Source organism: Chiloscyllium punctatum, chromosome 25 (genome assembly GCF_047496795.1).
Source record: "Chiloscyllium punctatum isolate Juve2018m chromosome 25, sChiPun1.3, whole genome shotgun sequence".
Classification (NCBI taxonomy): domain Eukaryota; kingdom Metazoa; phylum Chordata; class Chondrichthyes; order Orectolobiformes; family Hemiscylliidae; genus Chiloscyllium; species Chiloscyllium punctatum.
In genome coordinates this window covers 43388054-43407359 of record NC_092763.1, presented here as the reverse complement: position 1 = coordinate 43407359, position 19306 = coordinate 43388054, and the positions used below count along the sequence as shown (strand labels likewise).

The 19306-nt window shown below is 40.1% G+C and overlaps 1 protein-coding gene across 1 annotated transcript in view; it reads right to left on the bottom strand.

The window, feature by feature from the left end:
- The window catches only part of fhdc2 (FH2 domain containing 2), an 88652-nt gene that overhangs the window by 27752 nt on the left and 41594 nt on the right, over positions 1-19306 (bottom strand). The window contains exons 3-5 of the mRNA XM_072595158.1: positions 17376-17437; positions 13942-14044; positions 8353-8438 (exon numbers count right to left, since the gene is read on the bottom strand). Coding sequence (XP_072451259.1) covers positions 8353-8438; positions 13942-14044; positions 17376-17437 — 251 coding nt within the window. The remainder of the gene's footprint in view (positions 1-8352; positions 8439-13941; positions 14045-17375; positions 17438-19306) is intronic.

Sequence of the window (19306 nt, the reverse complement as noted above, 5' to 3'; positions counted from 1 at the left end):
TTGTTAGACTGCCACTGTTGCATTAAAAACTGCTGCATTTGGAACAATATTGCTGGGCATAAACTTAGTAAAGCAAAAACAGCACTTTGCATTTCTGGAGCTCCTGCTGGAACTATCCAAGAAAATTAAATCACCTGGTGCGATCATATTAACGACATCAGGTCATACACTCAGTGCAGTAGGTAAAGAACCTCATTTGAATCCTACAGTAATTTAGGGGCAGTTTTCTTTTTATCACACTAATAAAGAACTAGTTGTCCTTCCCCTAGGTTTCTTATATGGATGCAATGAAAATGTTATCCTAACATCAACATAATTGTCTGTGCTGCCATCATACACAGGATTGGATCATGGAGCACAGCAAATATATTTTCAGGGTAGATTATGTTATGCTGTTAAAATATATGAGGTATACACATCCAATCAAAACATCAACCTAATGCCAGTTTTGCTTTTATTTCTTGAGTTAAATATTTTAACAGTAAACACAGCCAGATGGTATTTTGACCAAAACGTCGTGTTCCATTGATACGTTCTGCTTTCTGGCATGACAGCAAAATGTGGTGAACATCCTGATTACACACTAGAAAGTTTTTTTTGTCACATGGGGTTAATCAATTGGCAAAGGATGTGCCAACTCATAATTAGCAGCATTTATAAGGAACTCAGATTGTGTACGGAAACTGTTACCATAGAACAGTACAGCAGAGTACAGGCCCTTCAACCCTCGATGTTGTGCCAACCTTTTATCCTACTCTAAGATCAAACTAACCTCTATACTCTCCATTTTACTATCATCCATGTGCATATCCACGAGTTGCTTAAATGTTCCTAATGTATCTGACTCTACTACCACTGCTGGCAGTGCATTCCACACACATACTACTCCCTGTGTAAAAACCCGACCTCTGATATCTCCCTTAAACCTTCCTCCAATACCTTAAAATTATGCCCCCTTGTGATGGCCATTTCTGCGCTGGGTAAAATGTCTCTGGCTATCCACTCTATCTATCCCTCTCATCACCTAGTACACCTCTATCAAGTAACCGCTCATCCTTCTTCGCTCCAATGATAAAAGTCCTAGATCCCTCAATCTTTCTTCATAATGCCCTCCAGTCCAGGCAGCATCCTGGTAAATCTCCTCTGCACCCTCTCTAAAGTTTCCACATCCATCTTATAATGAGGCAACCAGAACTGAATACATTATTCCAAGTGTGGTCTAACCAGGGCTTCACAGAGCTGCAACATCACCTCACGGCTCTTTAACTTAATCTCCCTGCTAATGAAAGCCAACACACCATATGCCTTTTTAACATCCCTATCAACTTAGGTGGAAACCTGGAGGGATCTATGGACATGGACACCAGGATCCCTCTATTCCTCCATACTGCCAAAAAATCCTGCCTTTAACCCTGTAATCTGCATTCAAATTCGATCTTCCTAAGTAAATCACTTCACACTTTTACAGGTTGAACTCCATCTGTCACTTCTCAGCCCAGTTCTGCATTCTGTCAATGTCCCATTGCAACCTACAACAGCCCTCCACACTATCCACTACTTCACCAAGCTTTGTGTCATCGGCAAACTTACTAATCCACCCTTCCACTTCTTGATCCAAGTAATTTATAAATATTACAAAGAGCAGAGGTCCCAGGACAAATCCCTGCAGAACACCACTGGTCACCAAGCTCCAGGCTGAATACTGTCCATCTCCTACCACCCTCTGTCTCCTATGGGCCAGCCAATTCTGTATCCAGACAGCAAAAGTTCCCTGTATCCCATGCCTCCTTACTTTCTGAATGACCCTACCATGGACACCTTTGTCATATGCCTTGCTAAAATCCATATACACCATATCGACTGCTCTACCATCATCAATGTGTTTTTCACATCCTCAAAGAATTCAGTAAGGCTTGTGAGGCATGACCTGTACCTCACAAAGCCATGCCGACTATCTCTAATCGAGCTGTGCTTTTCCAAATAATCATAAATCCTGTCTCTCAGAATCCTCTCCAATAATTTGCCCACCAAAAATGTAAGACTGACTGGTCTGTAATTCCCAGGGTTATCCCTATTTACTTTATTGAACAAGGGAATAATATTTTCCACCCTCCAATCATCTGGTACTACTCCAGTGGACAGTGAGGATGCAAAAATCATTGCCAAAGACACAACAATCCTTTCCCTCACTTCCTGTAGAAACCTTGGATATATCCTGTCTGGCCCAGGGTTACTTATCTATCCTCATGTTTTTCAAAATTTCCAGTGCATCCTCCTTCTTAACATCAACCTGGTTGAGCATATCAGCCTGTTTCACACTGTCCTCACAAACAACAAGGTCCATCTCTATGACTCTATGACTCTCAGCAGTGAATATTGAAGCAAAGTATTCGTAAAGGACCTCCCCTACTTTCTCTTACTCCAGGCACAAGTTCCCTCCACTATCCCTGATCGGCCCTATCCTCACTCTGGTCATCCTCTTGTTCCTCACGTAAGTGTAGAATGCCTAGGGGTTTTATAAGCCTCTATAAGTCACGCCTCAGTCTCTGATGCTCCAAGGAAAACAGCCCCAGCCTGTTCAGCCTCTCCCTATAGCTCAAACCCTCCAACCCTGGCAACATCCTTGCAAATCTTTTTTGAACCCTTTCAAGTTTCACAACATCCTTCCAATAGGAATGTTCCAATGTTTCAAAAGTGGCCTAACCAATGTCCTGTACTGTCTCAGCATGACCTCCCAACTCCCATACTCAATGCTCTGACCAATAAAGGAAAGCATACCAAATGCCTTCTTTACTATCCTATCTACCTGCGACTCTACTGTCAAGGAACTGTGAATCTGCACTCCAAGGTTTCTTTGTTCAGCAACATTCCCCAAGACCTTGCCATTAAGTGTATAAGCCTACTCTGATTTGCCTTTCCAAAATGCAGCACCTCGCATTTATCTAAATTAAGTTCCATCTGCCACTGCTCAGCCCATTGGCGCATCTGATCAAGATCCCATTGTACTCAGAGGTAATCTTCTTCGTTGTCTATTACACCTCCAATTTTGATATCAGCTTCAAATTTACTAACTATACCTCCTAGGTTCCAAGTCATTGATATAAATGACGAAAAGTAATGGATCCAGCACCGATCTTTGTGGCACTCTACTGATCACAGGCCTCCAGTCTGAAAAGCAACCCTCCAAAACCACCCTCTGTTTTTTACCTTTAAGCCAGTTCTGTATCAAAATGGCTAGTTCTACCTGTATTCCATGAGATCTAACCTTGCTAATCAGTCTCCCATGGGGAACCTAGTTGAACGCCTTACTGAAGTCCATATAGATCGCATCTAATATCTACATATTGAGACAGGATTCCTTCTGAGACACACCTAACAAAATCTGCTCCATCCAAACTATTTGCACTAAGGATGTTCCAATCAATATTAGGGAAGTTGAAGTCACCCATGACAACAACACTGTTATTTCCGCATCTTTGCAAAATCTGCCTCCCAATCTGCTCCCCCATGTCTCTGTTGCTATTGGGAGGGGTCTATAAAAAACTCCGAATAAAGTGACTGCTCCTTTCCTGTTTCTGACTTCCACCCATAGTGACTCAGTGGACAAACCCTCCTTGATGACCTGTTATACTATCCCTGATTAGCAATGCCACTCCCCACCTCTTTTAACTCCCTCCCTATTCCTTTTGAAACATCTAAACCCCAGAACATCCAACAACTATTCCTGCCCCTGTGATATCCAAGTCTCTGTAATGGCCACAACATCATAGTTCCAAGTACTGATCCATGCTCTAAGTTCATCACCCTTATTCCTGACACTTGTTACATTAAAATAGACACATTCAACCCACCACACTGAATGCAACTTTGCCAATCTACTATCTATCCTTCCTCACAGACTCTGTGCACGTTGTATCTGCTGGTTCACCAGCTACCCCATCCTCTGATCCGTAGCTCCGGTTCCCGTCCCCCTGCCAAATTTGTTTAAATCCTCCCAAAGAGCTCTAGTAAACCTCCCACACATGATATTTGTACCCCTTCATTCAGGTGCAACCTGCCTCCTTGTACAGGTCCCATCTTCTCCAGAAGGTATCCCAATGATCCACATATCTGAAGCCCTCCCTCCTATACCAGCTCTGCAGCCATACGTTCAGCTGCCCTCACTCTCTGTTCCTTGGCTCACTAGCCCATGGCACTGGCAGCAATCCTGAGATTACTACTCTGCTTGCCCTGCCTTTTACTTCCAACCTAAATCCCTATATTTACTTTTCAGGCCATAAGTTCTCAAACCATCTGTTTTATGACCAGGTGAAATAGATTGAATTGCATCTTTTTAAAATTCCCTTGGTCAGGTGCATTGAATATTTTATTTGATTTTAGCACACAGCTATATCATCCTTCAATTAAAAGTAGTATCATTTAAAATTAAGGAACCAAATACAAGGTTTTCTTGTGGGCAAGAAAAGGGAATTTACGCACACAAATCCTGAGAAAATCATAATAAAATTCAACACTGAACACATGCAAAAACAGGGAGGCAGTTTTAAAAGGAATGAGGGTATCTTCAATAAGAAGGTAAAGAATACACAGCTTAAAAAGATCTGAGAGTCCTTGAACTGAAATTGAGACCAGGGCAGTTTATTGATATCTTGTGTTCTTGGCAATAGTGAAATTTGTATAAACATTGAGTTCTTAGTAAATGGTTCTTTCTCCAATTTGCTTTATCACAGGTTCTGTAATTTAAAATTTTAAAAATGGAAGGAGAAAGAGAAAGAGAGAGAGAATCGTCTGGGCCTTGCTGTTACAAATTGATTTTTCTTCTCCCTCTGCTCAAAACTGTTTGCTGTTCATTTCTGCATCCCCATATCTGATATCATATTCCTTTTGAGCTGAATACCTGCACGGGGCTTTCATCAAATAAGTGAAACTTACAGAAAAGTGTAAATAGAAAATAGGAGACAAGGACACATGCCGACATGAGTTTCAATGCCTTTGGATAAGTTGTTAATTTGGTTCAAGACTGTCTGAGCTTAATTCACATTGGTTTCATGAGCTCAACTCAACCTGGTCAGGCAACCACTGTCACCATTTTAAGTCTGTGTTTTCAACATTTTAAAAAAAACATTTTATTCCAGGAAGATCCCAGGTATTAAAATTAGACATTGCATGTTGAACATTGACCATTCATATTCTTCCATGATAAAGGGAATCACACAGTGACCAGCCAATTAAGTAAGTAAAGGTAACAACCCTAGCAAATAAGGCAGCAGGGACAGGCAGAAGATGACCAACCTTGTCGAATGACATTTTTGAGTGTAAGCTCGGAATGTCAAGGCGGTCACTGCACAGCTGTCTGCCAGGGCATATGCAGATACCGCTGCTGAATCTTGGCATTTGCAGCATTTGCCTAGGCTGTGAATAAGCAAGAAAGTTCTGGCAGATTGCACCAATTACAAGATGAGGTCCTGGCCACAACAAACAAAGCATTTGACTGACAACAGGTTGATGTGGAGAAACTCAATTCCAGATGAGTTTCATCATCAGGAGGAAGTTGCAGAATGATTGCTGGTGCAGATAAGGGGACAGGGTGCCTCTCGCTCCTTTGTGATGATTGAGGAGAACTTACTCAGTGAATGGAAGATGCTTGTTTGAAACAGATGGAACTGATACATCAATACACAAGGAAGTGAGAAAACAAAAGTTTACTTTCAGCAGGACAGCAATTTAAGAGTCTGGACACAGAGGGACTCAGACAGCAGAACTGACTTGGGGCAAATACTTGAAGGACAAGAGTGAAAACAAAGTTCTCAGCACAAAGCCAATTGTAGCCAGCATCTTCGAACATGCAGCAGGTATATTATCACTGCTAAAGCATAGAACAGACTGCAGATGAGGGAGGTAAAAACAAAACTGCTATTTTGTTTGCCCTATTCAAAAGTGCCAACCTCCTTCTTTCTTGCCTCCCCTTCTGTCCATCCTATAGCATCTATACTAAGGAACATTGAGCTTTCAGTCCCTCTCTCAGCCATGTTTATGTAATGGCTGTAATATCCCAGAACCATATTCCCATCCATGCCCTATGTGTCAGGTTCTTGCTTTGAAATAAATGCAGCTTAATTCATCAGCCTTCTCTCATTCTCTGCCATACTCTTGCCTGCTTTGTCTATTTAACTTGCTCTCTTTAACTTTTGTGTCAGCCTCAACTTTCTCTCTTGCCTCACAACTCCTTAGGGTTCCACTGACTGCCAGGCTTGTTTAAATCCCCCTGAGTAGCTTTAGTGAATCTCCCTGCCAGGATATTGGTTCCCCATCTTTCCAAGTGCAACCAGGTGCAACCTCTTTCACATTATCACTTCTGCCCCAGAAGAGATCCCAATGATCCAAAAAGCTGAATCCTTGCTCCTTGCATGAGTCACTCAACCGCACATTTTTCTGCCCTATCCTCCTATTCCTAATCTCACTAGCATGTTGCACCAGGCATTATCCAGAGATTATTACCCTTGAGGTCCTGCTTTTTAAATCCCTATATTTACTCTGCAGGACTTTATTCCTTTTTCTAACTATGACAATGGTACCAATATGTACAATGACCTCTAGCTGCTCATGCTCCCCTTTAAGAATTTTCTGCAATCAGTCCGAAAAGCCCTTCACCCTGGCACAAAGAAGGCAACACACTATCCTAAAGTCTTGCTTGTGGCAGCAGAAATACCTAAGTGTGCCAGTGACTATAGAGTCCCTTCTCACAATTGCTCACTTAGACTTTGCCATACCTTGCTTTCCAGCAGAACCAGTTGTGATGTCAAAGACCTGGCTGCTGCTACTATTTTCTCCTGAGAGGCTAATCCCCTAACAGTATCCAAAATGATATGTTTGTTTAATAGGGGGGTAGCCACAGTAGACTTCTGCATTATCTGCTTTCCTCCCCTCAACCTGACACCCATCAACCTGACTGCACCTGTGATGTGACCACTTCCCTGAAACTACTACTAACCTCACTCTCTGCCTCCTGTATGCTCCTCAGTGCTTCCAACTGCCGCTCCAACCAATCCATGTGGTCTGAGAGGAGCTTCAGTCAGACACACGTCCTGCAAACAAAGTCACTAGGGACAGTTGATTCCTACAACTGACAGGAGGAGCATATCACTCCACTGACTGCTATCTCTGCCCCTTTAACAAATCACAGACTGTGAGGAATTGAAAAGGTCTTACCTTACCCTTGCCTTGGCGCTGCTCACCCTCTTCAACAAAGTCTGGTCACCTAGACCCACTCTTAGATCTAACCAGCAGCCCACCTCGAGCACAAAGCAGCCCCTTACAAAAATGGCTGGAAGAAGACATGGTAATGCCTCTTTCCTCCACTTGCCTAAATTCCCATACTTAGTTCAACTCCCAATGTTTGCACACTTGCTGGCTGCACTCTGTTTTGAGAGTAAAAAGAACAGTGTTGTGTAGTTAACATTGGGTTGGGGAAAAAGATGACACTGATGACAGAGAAGATGGTCCATGATGTAAATGAAGGATTTAGAATTGTCCTTTTCCTTCAAGATTGCCTGGGGCATAGGCCAAAACAAAATTTGTGGTGGTCAACTCACATCTGATACATTTGAAGAAACTTCAAAATGCTTTGATGCAGAGGGATTTGGGTGTCCTCATGCCTGAGTTCCAGAAGGCTAGTAAGCACATAATCAGGACAGTAAATTAAATTTTGGAATATATCACTAAAGGAATAGAGTATAAAAGTAGGAAAGTGTTGTTCCATTTTACAAGGCTGCATCTAGAGTACTGCATACAGGTTTGGTGCCCTTACTTGAGAAAGAATGGAATTGCAATGAATGTAGTTTAGAGAAAGTTCATTCCAGAGAGGAAAGGCTTGTCCCATGAGGAGAGATTGAGCAATTTTGGCCTACAAACATAGTATATATACTTGCTAGCTTTGACAGCAGTAAATACTTCTCTCAAAGGGTTATGAATCGGTGGCATTTACTACCCCTGACAGCAGTGGATGCTGCAACATAGAATAAATTTAAAGAATAGACAGACAGATTTTTAATTATGAATAGGGAGTTATGAAAGTTAGTTTTTAGTTACAAAAGGGTTATGCGGAATGGGCAATAAAGTGCAGTTAAGGCTGAGATGAGATCAGCCATGATTATGTTAAATGGTGGAGCAGGCTTGAGGAACTGAATTGCCTCATGGGGACTGGTACAAATGTGATTTTTTTCCCTAAGTTCCTCTCTTGCATGCATCTTTCAAGTGCAATCTACTGAAAATTTCTAATAAATTCCACTAATAACATTTGAAAAAAATACATTCCTTAGCTAGTTGACTCCTTAAGAAGTGTTATTGTCCTACCTTGGCACTCTCACCAGAAGTAGCATAAAGAGATCTGCCTCAGACAGTTTACTCTGGTCTCCGTCAAACCTTTTAAGGCGCTTTACCTGAAACAGTATAATAAACTGTAATGAAACTCGTGAATCTACTGTCTCATTATTCAAATTAGTTTGGTGCTTTGAATGCAGTACCTGAGTTTACTGTGTTTCTATTGCTGTTTAGTATTAACAGCAATTCCCCCATCATTATATTTTTTAAAAATGAAGCAATATACCGCTTAACTTCTTCTGACACCTCCTGCTTAAAACCCAAAAGGTTGAAATGATCATGAAGCTCTGCTTTCATGATTTGTATTCATACTGAAAATCAAGATCAAGTGAGTTTTTGGGCTTCTGCTCCAAGGGAGACTTCTGTCCTCCCTTAGGACATCTGCATTACGCTGATCTGGCCAACATGGGACTCTATATCCACTGTAATGAGGTTGACTCTTAGCTGCCCTCTGAAATTGCTTAGCAATGCATTCGGTTCCAGAGCAATTATGAATGGACAATGAATGCTGGCCTAGCCAGCAAAACACACATGCAATATTGATTTTAAACAAAATTAACTTGAAGTAAATATGCAGCATAACTTACCAAAAACACAAACCACACAGAATAATTTGCATTACCATTCATCTGTATCTTTAGAAAGCCTACGATTGTCATTTTCCCCAAAACTTCTTATACTCTATTATTTGCATTCTAATTAATTGTTTTCTTTCTCAGATTGATTTTGTAGTATTTTCTTAAAATCCAAGAACTTTATTCATTTACTTCATTTTTTATTTATTTTTTCAGTTATTTGATATTTAATATTTTCCTGTACTCATTTAGCATTTAAAGTTGTTGATATTTCTAGGTTTTACTAGTGTGGAATTGCACAGGGATGTTTTTCCCCAGTGTCAAGTCTCCAGTGATTGTTATCTGCATCGGTATTTATTCATGATGCTTTAGGCAGTAAGCAAAACCAATCCATTCACTGCCATGAATTTCAACATTTTATTCCACCTGTTTCATGTACATTAGATGCTGTAAAAAAGGAAACCTTACTTATTTCTATTTGCTGCTGATACTTCATAAATCTGATGGTCAGAGTACACACATAGCTTTGGTACTCCATAGGCACATGGATAAGACTGCAAATTTCATATTCTAATACTCTCAAATGTATAGAATTTATCCACTGCAGCTTGTTATCTGCATTTCACACATGCAGATGAAATTTCCAATTCAACCCTCAATATTTCATCTACTTGGGAAAACGTCTTGCAGGTATTTACAGTATTAAATTAATTTAAATTAGAAGTTTATTTTTCAATCTGTGTAATCTTTTGTACTAAGTTATAAGAGTTGAGAGAGCTAGTCATGCCATATTTGGGCACGTGGATGTTACAGAGATCATTTAAAAAAGTGGCAGAATTAGGTACTGTAACATCAGAAGCAGCCCGCAAGCTAAATGCTTAATGGTGATTGAAGAAAGGAAGTGAGTGTGGAGTGGGGGAGCAATTGGCAGGTAGGGTGGCCCTGTGTGGAGAAGTAGAAATGGTCATAAGGGAAGTAGCAGTTGTTGAGGGGGATGTAAAAGATGACAACATTGGTCATTGTTCTTTGGTTTTGAGTTTGGGAGGAGCAGTTGGGTAAAATCCAGCTTTGTATTCAAGCAGATACACTTCAAAATCTTATGTGGAACACAAGTAGGCCATTAAATCCATCATGCTTGTTCCATCATTCTAGATTGTAGCTGATCATCTCCTCAATACTACATTTCCACATTATCTCAATATTCCTTAATGTCATTCATCTCCAGAAACTATCAGTCTGTGCCATGCTCAATGATTGAGCTTCCATTGGTCCCTGAGGTTGAGAATTCCAAAGGTTCACTATTTTCTGACTGAAGAAATTCCTTCTGATCTCAGTCTTCCCTTACTCTAAAACTATATCCCTTGGTTCTAGGTTCACCAGCCAGGAGAACATCCTATCCACATTCATTTTGTCATGTGCAGAAAGAAAATTTGTGAGTTTTAATGAGATCGTATCTCAATCTTTGAAATTCTAGAAAATACAGGCCCAGCTTCAAACTCTCCCCATAAGACAATCTCTGGCATTAGTCTAGTGAACCTTCATTGCACTCCCTTTATGGCAAATACCTGTATATATTTTCTTTGATAAGGAGACCAAATCTACACAAGGCACCATAGGTGTTCTCACAAAGGCCTTATACAGTTGCAGCAAGTCCCTTTTCCTTCTGAACTCAAACCCTTTTTTGATAAAGGCCAACATATCATTTGTCTTCCTAATTGCTTGCTGCACCTGTACCTTCCGTGTCTCATGAAAAAGGACACCCATATCCATTTTGCTGTCAATACTTCTCAAACTCTCACTATTCAAGAAATACTCCATATTTCTATTTTTCTACCAAAGTGGTTAACTTCACACTTATTCACTTCACATTCCATCTGCCATGTTCTAGCCCATTCACTTCCCCTGTTCAAAAATCCATTTGAAGCCTCCATGCATCCTCCTCAAATCTAACATTTGTGCCATCTGCAAATCTGGAAATATTGAATTCTTACCCTTATATCTGCATTGAAATGTCGTAACAATGTCAGCCAAGTGCTAGAAAATGGAATTAGTGCAAATTTAGGCTGGTCGTTGTTGGTTTAAACTCAATGGGTTGAAGGGCCTCTTCTGTACTGTATAATGCTATGGTTACATTTACTCTTCACTTCCAAATCATGTATAAAAGTTATTATTATTATTATATTTTAAGTGTCTGGTTATCCTTTATAATAGATTGTAATATTTTCCGTAGTATTGACATCAAACTAACAGTTCTGTATTTTCTCTCTCCCTCCTTTCGTAAAAAATGGGGTTACATTTGCTACTTTCCAGTCTGTAGGAAGTTTACCAGAAACTATAGTAGTCATTATTTGGAGATGCCGGTGTTGGACTGGGGTGTATAAAGTTAAAAATCACACAATACCAGGTTATAGTCCAACAGGTTTAACTGGAAGCACACTAGCTTTCGGAGCGTCGCTCCTTCATCAGGTGGTAGTGGAGGGCTCAGTCCTAACACACAGAATTTATTGCAAAAATTTACAGTGTGATGTAACTGAAATTATACATTGAAAAATTGATTGTCTGTTAAGCCTTTCATCTGTTAGAATACCATGATAGTTTCACTTCTTTCATGTGTAAATCACAAAACCTTTTTTTGAAAAGTTGCATTCTCAGGTTAGCTGTTAACAATGGTGATAGCTAGACAATATGTTGAAGGTGTTAGCCCCCTGTGTTCTCTGTCTATGCCATGATGTTTAGAACGATTCTAATCTAAAACGTGAGATAATGGAGTTTTACATGAATTCATGCAGTTTTTGAGCAAAGTACAATGTAACCCTGCAAGTACAAATTCACCCCACAAAATATATGTGTGCATGTGGGTCTTTGTGTGTGTGTGTGTGTCTGTCTGTCTGTCTGTCTGGGTTGGGGGTTGTGAGTGTGAGAAAGCGAATGTGTGTGTGTGTAGTGAGTGCAGAGTGTCTTAAGTCTGTGAGGGGTGCACGTGTCAGTGTGGGAGTGTGTGTGTCTGTAAGGGTGGGTGTGGATGTCTGTGTGCGCATCTGTGTCTCTGTGTGTCCTTGTGTATGTGTGTATAGGAGTGCCTGTGTGTGTGTCAGAGTGTGTGTGTGTAGGAGTATCTGTGTGTGTGTGTGTATAGTGCAATGGTGGTCACCTGTAATGTGACATGAACCCAAGGTCTGTGTGTTAGGATTGAGCCCTCCACTACCACCTGATGAAGGAGCGACGCTCCGAAAGCTAGTGTGCTTCCAATTAGGTCAGACAAGTAAGGATGGCAAGCTTCTTCTTTTGGAGGATATTAGTGAATCAGATCATTTTTTATGGACAATCATGATTACTAATGAGACTACAATTTTAATCTAGATTTATTAATTAATTAAATTTAAGCTGGTTCAAATATATTGAAATTATATTCCCAAAGAATTCATCTAACTCTCTCAGTTACCAAACTGGGTAAAATTAACGCAATGCTATCGTCCCCTATGAAATAAATCACTGCAACTAAAGCACACAGACTTGGAAAAATAGATTTAGTTTTGATTTTTGTTGGACCATAACCTGGTGTTGTGTGATTTTTAACCAGAAACTATAGCATTTTGAACATAACCAATGCATCCACAATCTCTGAAGCCACATCTTTCAGCACTTTGGGACGTCCAGATCATGTATTAACCTTCAATCCTGTTAATCTTTGGAGTATAACTCTTTACTAATGATTAATTTTTTGCAGTTCCTCATTTTTATACGTCTCTTTGCCCACTAGTATTTATGAGAGATTTCCTGCACTGTCCTCTGTGATGACAGATACAAAGTAATTTCTTTGTTAGTTTGCCATCTCTCTATTCTCCATTATAAGTTCTCCTGTCTCCAACTGCAATGGACCAAATATGTCCTTACTCATCAGATTAAGTTTTCATATTCTAATTTCAACAAAAATAATTTCTACACTTTTAAACAATTGCACTTGTAAGAGAAAATGAAATTATGAGCATTGAATGTGGTCAATTTAAAGAGAGCTGATAAATATATTATAGAATTGCATCAGACTCTGCACCTTCAATGCCATCAAATGGTTTCTCACTGAATTCTCCATCTATACCAATCACAATTAGATGGCATGGTTTTAACCAATCACCTATCACTTGGGGCAAGAGTTCTTTTTGTTAAAAAAAAAGTGAATCATTGTCTCCAGAACATTATCCAATTTCTAAGTGAAACCGCATTATTCCGAAAATAAAATTATATACAGAGTGAGGAAAGAAAGCAGTTCTCAATGAGAAATTTATTTTCTGTTTTTATATTCTGTTGAATTCTTATTCTGTAGTAAAATAGAATAAACACAGGATTCTGTGGTTACAGTCCACTTGGCCAGTTAGCACATTAGATGAAGCATCGTAATTGTTATAAGATGCCTTTTGTTTGTTCTTAGATTTGAGCACCACAGGTAAAGTCTGCATTTATTGCCCATCCCTAATTGACCTTCAGAAGATAGTGATGAAGTATCTTCTTGAATTGTTGCAATTCATGCATTATTGACACACACGGTACTTTTCTCTGAAGTGGTTGTACAACCTAATGGCTTAATTTGACAATTGAGAGGGCATTTAATAATAAAGCACGTTATTGCTGACATGGATTTGGTCAGACAAGTAAGGATGGCAAGCTTCTTCTTTTGGAGGATATTAGTGAATCAGATCATTTTTTATGGACAATCATGATTACTAATGAGACTACAATTTTAATCTAGATTTATTAATTAATTAAATTTAAGCTGGTTCAAATATATTGAAATTATATTCCCAAAGAATTCATCTAACTCTCTCAGTTACCAAACTGGGTAAAATTAACGCAATGCTATCATCCCCTATGAAATAAATCACTGCAACTAAAGCACACAGACTTGGAAAAATAGATTTAGTTTTGATTTTTGTAAGCACAAAACAAACTTGTGAGATTTCAAACTGATATTACTTACAACTGACAAACTTACCTCTTCAGCTTCTGGCAGTAGTTTCAGCAGCTTATTCAATTCCTCAGCACCATATCTTTCAGCAGTTCCTTGTTTAATATCTTCTACAATTTCCCACACCGATCTTAGAAGGGCAATATTGCTCAAACTCAGTATAATATTATTTAAACAATGGCTGCTACAGATTTTTTTTAAAAAAAGTATTGCGATGTAAAAGACATTTTGATCCAATTCTCATGACCTGCTTCAGTGGCACAACTGACACCATAAGCCTTCAAACCCAAGGAAAAGATCTAGAAAACCTTTATGAGGTTTTTATTTATTGGTTTTAATACCTTCCTAATAAGTCAAACCTCAATTCTTGAAGCTTTCAGCAAATTATGTCCTTTCTCATCAAATAAATTTACATTTGTATGTTTTACCCCTTATTGATAACTAATGGTTCAGTTGGGCAATCTTTAAAACAAAAAAATCCAATACATGATGATGACAATTTTAAACAAAAATGGTTAATGCTGGAAATATGCATTACCTCTGCCAACATCTGCACAGAGATAAAACATTTCCAATGGATTCTGTTAGTTAATCCTTACACTGAAAATAAGCAAATGTATTTACTGTTTTTTCTAACTCCTTCTGAAGAAGCTGTTGTCTCCTCCTGAGAGATGGTTCTGAAATCTTTCTATGGTAACAAACATTCAATGGATTAGTAAGGGGAGTATTTTTGAAATTGTATTTCATTGAAGTCAACATTTACATCTCTACAGAGATAGCAGTGAGAAATCGGGCTCTTGGAACCCACCTTTTTTGGGTGTTAGAAGTGCCCTTAGATCTCCAAAGCGATACCCATGACACGTGCATGCAACTTGGATGAATCACACCCCTTGTCTACTGGTATAGGATTTGTTGCACATTAGGTAACATCCACTGAAGGTGTGCAGAGCAGGCAGGTTAAGGTATCAATCAACATGAGGCTTAATGGTAGTGTTTCTGTTTTGAAATTCAAGGCTCTAACCATCGCTCACCTTGTACAACTTGTTCAGTATCATTGACCAGCTGTCACAATTCCAGTGTTAATTAAAGTAATTAAGTTTGTACAAATATATTGCCAGTTGATTTCTTCAGAAAGCTTCTATGGGCAGAATTTTCTGCTTTCTATGATGGCATTGTAAAAGCTGGTTGGACACCACCGCCACTACAAATGGGAATGGTCATTGGACCTTGTGCCTATCAGGCGCTTAAGGGGATTCAGGCAGTTGTTGTCTATTGAGTGTGCCCAAAGGTGTTGGGAATGCTGGCCAGTTTGAATACCCATTGAAGATACTAGCAATTATCACTTAGACTTTAATGTCGGGAATTGTCTCATCTAGTTTCTATCCACTGGGAAATAATTCACTAGTGAGATTCTCATCTTGCTGTTAAAACTTTAAATGGAAAATTGGATTTTTTTCTTAACTTCAAGAATCTTATTTTTCTAATCTCACCATATTTTATCAACTGATTTATAATTGCCCATGTTGTTGAGGAGTTTGGAAAATTAAAAAAAGCTCAACAGATCCATTAGAATTATTTATAAAGTATTAATCAAACTACTGTCCTACTGATGGCATTATCTTGATTACTAGCATTCTTATTATCTTCACAGCCTACCTGATTCCAGCATCTACAATAATAACTATCCTACATAATCATAGCACATTGTTAAATTTATCCAAGAAAAAAAAACGCTTGTTTTATACAATGCTATGTTGTGCCTTTCAATTCCTGAGGATATCTTAAAATGTTTCGCAGCTAATTAATAATGTTTGATAAATTATTTTACTAACAAATGCATAAGCCATGTGTCACATTAAGTTCCCATAAACTGTAATGAGATAAATCAGTGTCAGACGATGTAGGTTGCAAGACCAACGTTGTCTAGATTACTAGCAGATCTGCTCTGCTTTTCTTCAAATTCAGGATCTTCTTAGCACAATTGAGCAAATAGAAGAGATTACAATTTATTGGACTGAATCTTACTTTTCTTGGCTGTAATAGTTTCATCGAATTGCATAGTTTTCTTGCTGCTCTTACCAAACTTGCCTCATTAACTATCCTGTTCCTGTGGCAACTTCTCACCTGATTGTAGCCCTATTCTATCACTTGCCATTCCTGGAAGAACCTACCACTCACGGAACATTCCCCAAAAGAACTGCATCCCTGGCATCCACCCCATATGTAAAAGGCTGCTCTGCACCCTGATAACACTGATAATCTGAAAACTGCCTTGCTCAGGGATGGAAAATCTTTCTGAAGGTGTCAAGACAGGGAAAACGAGCATCATGATTCTTTGTCAGGGACCTGAGATCCTGGTTGATGGAATGGTCAGAGAAAATGCTCCTCTTCCCAGTGGAGCAGCAGAGGAAGTAACACCAGCAGATTTTGGCAACCTGGTCGAAGGTCACCATCCAAATCAGTGCTGTTTCCATGGTCCAAAGGAATAGCCAGCAACATAGGAAGATCAATGCCTTTCTCTATTTCACCAGGATGACTGCCACATTCTTGTGTGTACCTCCCTCAATCACTCCATCTCTCTAGCTGTGCCCAGCTCCCACCAAGGTCGATGCTCTGCCACTCTCACTATTGCAAACACCAACTTCCCTCACTTGCTCTCATTCCCCAACCTTCAACAGTACTAAACCCACTTCCCTGCCTACTACCTGGGAAGGGTGGGGACCATGCAGGCAGATTGAAAGTGGAGGACCAGGCTACCCATGGAATGTTCTGAGAAGAGACATTATAGGGGCCACTGAGTAGTTCCTCCACTAGCTAGGTGTGTCATGGCACCACCCTGACTCTCAGCGAAGAAGGGATTCCTGGAGAACTATCCTGTCTTCCTGTTGCTATCCTTTCCGTCATAAAGACCAATATTAGGGTAATAGAGTGAAAGTCTGTGTGCATATCCAGCAGACATAAGGATGCTGGATGTGGCTCACCATGGCAGCTACCACTTGTCTCCAGAGGCAGTGGGACAATTGTGTCTTGATGCAGCCAAGTCCTTATCAGCAGAGCTGCATTCCAGTAGCGTCTGTTTGATAAAGGGCATTATTTCTAATGTACTTACCTGCTGCACCAGAGCCCTCCACAGGATCCTCTCCAGCCTGGACTGTGCAGGTGCCTGATCTCTGGCAGTCTTCCAAGTGCCAGCTGTCTGGGATGTACCTTCCTCAGTCACATTTGGAGCTGTCACAGTTAGGTGCTCACTGATTTTGCTTCCTAATATTTTGCACCTAACACTTCCCACCGATATCCCAGTTTCAGAGCTGGTGGAAGGTGCAGAAGGTAACCTGGCCAATGCTTCCTCCAAGACCTCAGAACTCTCTTCCTCAGAGGTCAAGTAGGTCACGTCTGGTGGAACATTCATTTCTCCATTAATATCTGTCAACTATTATAATTAAAATTTGACTGTACTCTACCTTTTAAACTGTTTAAGAAATATTCCCACATTCATGCTTCTTCTGGAATCCAGGAGAGATATCTACAAAAGAAATAAAGAAATCCAATGGTCACACTGAGAAGTGCTGACACAGGAGTGGAAGCATTTGTGAGGATTATTCTGAAAGTGAGAAACAGAAAGAGAAGAAACAACAGAAAGAAAACAGATTAAAGAAATACATAAATTAAAGAATAGGAAAAGTGAAAGAAAAATCAATTCTCATTGCTGTGAGTGGGATCTTACTGATGAAGGAACAATTGATGATTCCAAAATTCATTGAAGTAGTGCTGCTTCTAGTGCACAGTGCTGACTTACCCGCAGAGTTGAAGCATTAGATCTGCAGCGGCCACTTTCCACATGCCTGTTGTGTATGAAGCAATGGGCGTGGAGCACATGTGAACCTTGCATCTGCTTGTAAACACTTAAAGGACAAGATTATGTGTCAATGACAGGCACTGACACACATCAATTCTGCAGAATTTTGGATATAAGGGGAAAGAGTGAACCTCAGGGAACTCTTACCGTACTGGGAACCAGAGGTCAGAGAGAGAGAGCAAATCTGGCAAGGTACAGCTGAGCAGAGCGGTGGGAAAATTTTCAAAGGCGCAATCCAATTTTACCTTCACTCAATCCAGAAGCTAAGCTCCTGAAGTACTGTTAGCATTTATGGGCTGCACGGTGGCTCAGTGGTTAGCACTGCTGCCTCACAGCACCAGGGTCCCAGGTTTGATTCCAGCCTTGGGTGACTGTGTGGAGTTTGCACATTCTCTCTGTGTCTGTGTGGGTTTCCTCCCACAATCCAAAGATGTGCAGGTCAGGTGAATTGGCCATGCTAAATTGCCCATAGTGTTAGGTGCATTAGTCAGAGGGAAATGGGTCTGGGTGGGTTACTCTTCGGAGGGTTGGTGTGGACTGGTTGGGCTGAAGGGTTAGTTTCCACACTGTCGGGAATCTAATCATTTAAAAATTACTGTGGGAAAGTGGAAACTGCTGAGTGTGAAAATAAGATGGTGAGGATCTGGTGAGTTTTGAGAAGATGTATAGCTCAGGTTGAGGTTCTGGATGTAGCTTTGCTTGCTGAGCTGGAAGATTTATTTTCAGATGTTCATCACCACACGAGGTAACCTCTTCAGTGAGCCTCTGAATGTAGCACTGCTGATGATTCCTGCTTTCTATTTATATGTTTGGGTTTCTTTGGGTTGGTGATGTCATTTCCTGTGGTGATGTCATTTCCTGTTCTTTTTCTCAGGGGGTGGTAAATGGTGTCCAACTCAATGTGTTTGTGATTAAGTTCTGGTTGGAATGCCATGCTTCTAGGAATTCTCATGCATGTCTCTGTTTGACTTGTTCTAGGATGGATGTGTTGTCTCAGTCAAAGTGATGTCCTTCTTATCTGTATGTAAGGATACTAGTGAGAGAGGGTCATGTCGTTTTGTGGCTAGTTGATGTTCGTGTATCCTGGTGGCTAGTTTTCTGCCTGTTTGTCCAATGTATTGTTTGTTACAGTTCTTGCATGGTATTTTGTAAATTACTTTAGTTTTGCTTGTTGTCTGTATGGGTGCTGTTTTAATGTGTTGGTGGGTTTGTGGGCTACCATGATGCCAAGGGGTCTGAGCAATCTGACAGTCATTCTGAGATGTCTTTAATGTAGGGGAGAGTGGCTAGGGTTTCTGGATGCCTTTTTTTCTGCTTGTTTGGGTTTGTTGTTGAGAAATCGGCAGACTATGTTCATTGGGTACCCATTCTTTTTTAATACATGGTATAGGTGATTTTCCTCTGCTTTGTGCAGTTCCTCTGTGCTGCGGTGTGTGGTGGCTCGTTGAAATAATGTCCTGATGCAGCTTCGTTTGTGGATGTTGGGATAACTGCTTCTGTAGTTCAATATTTGGTCCGTATGTGTTGTTTTCCTGT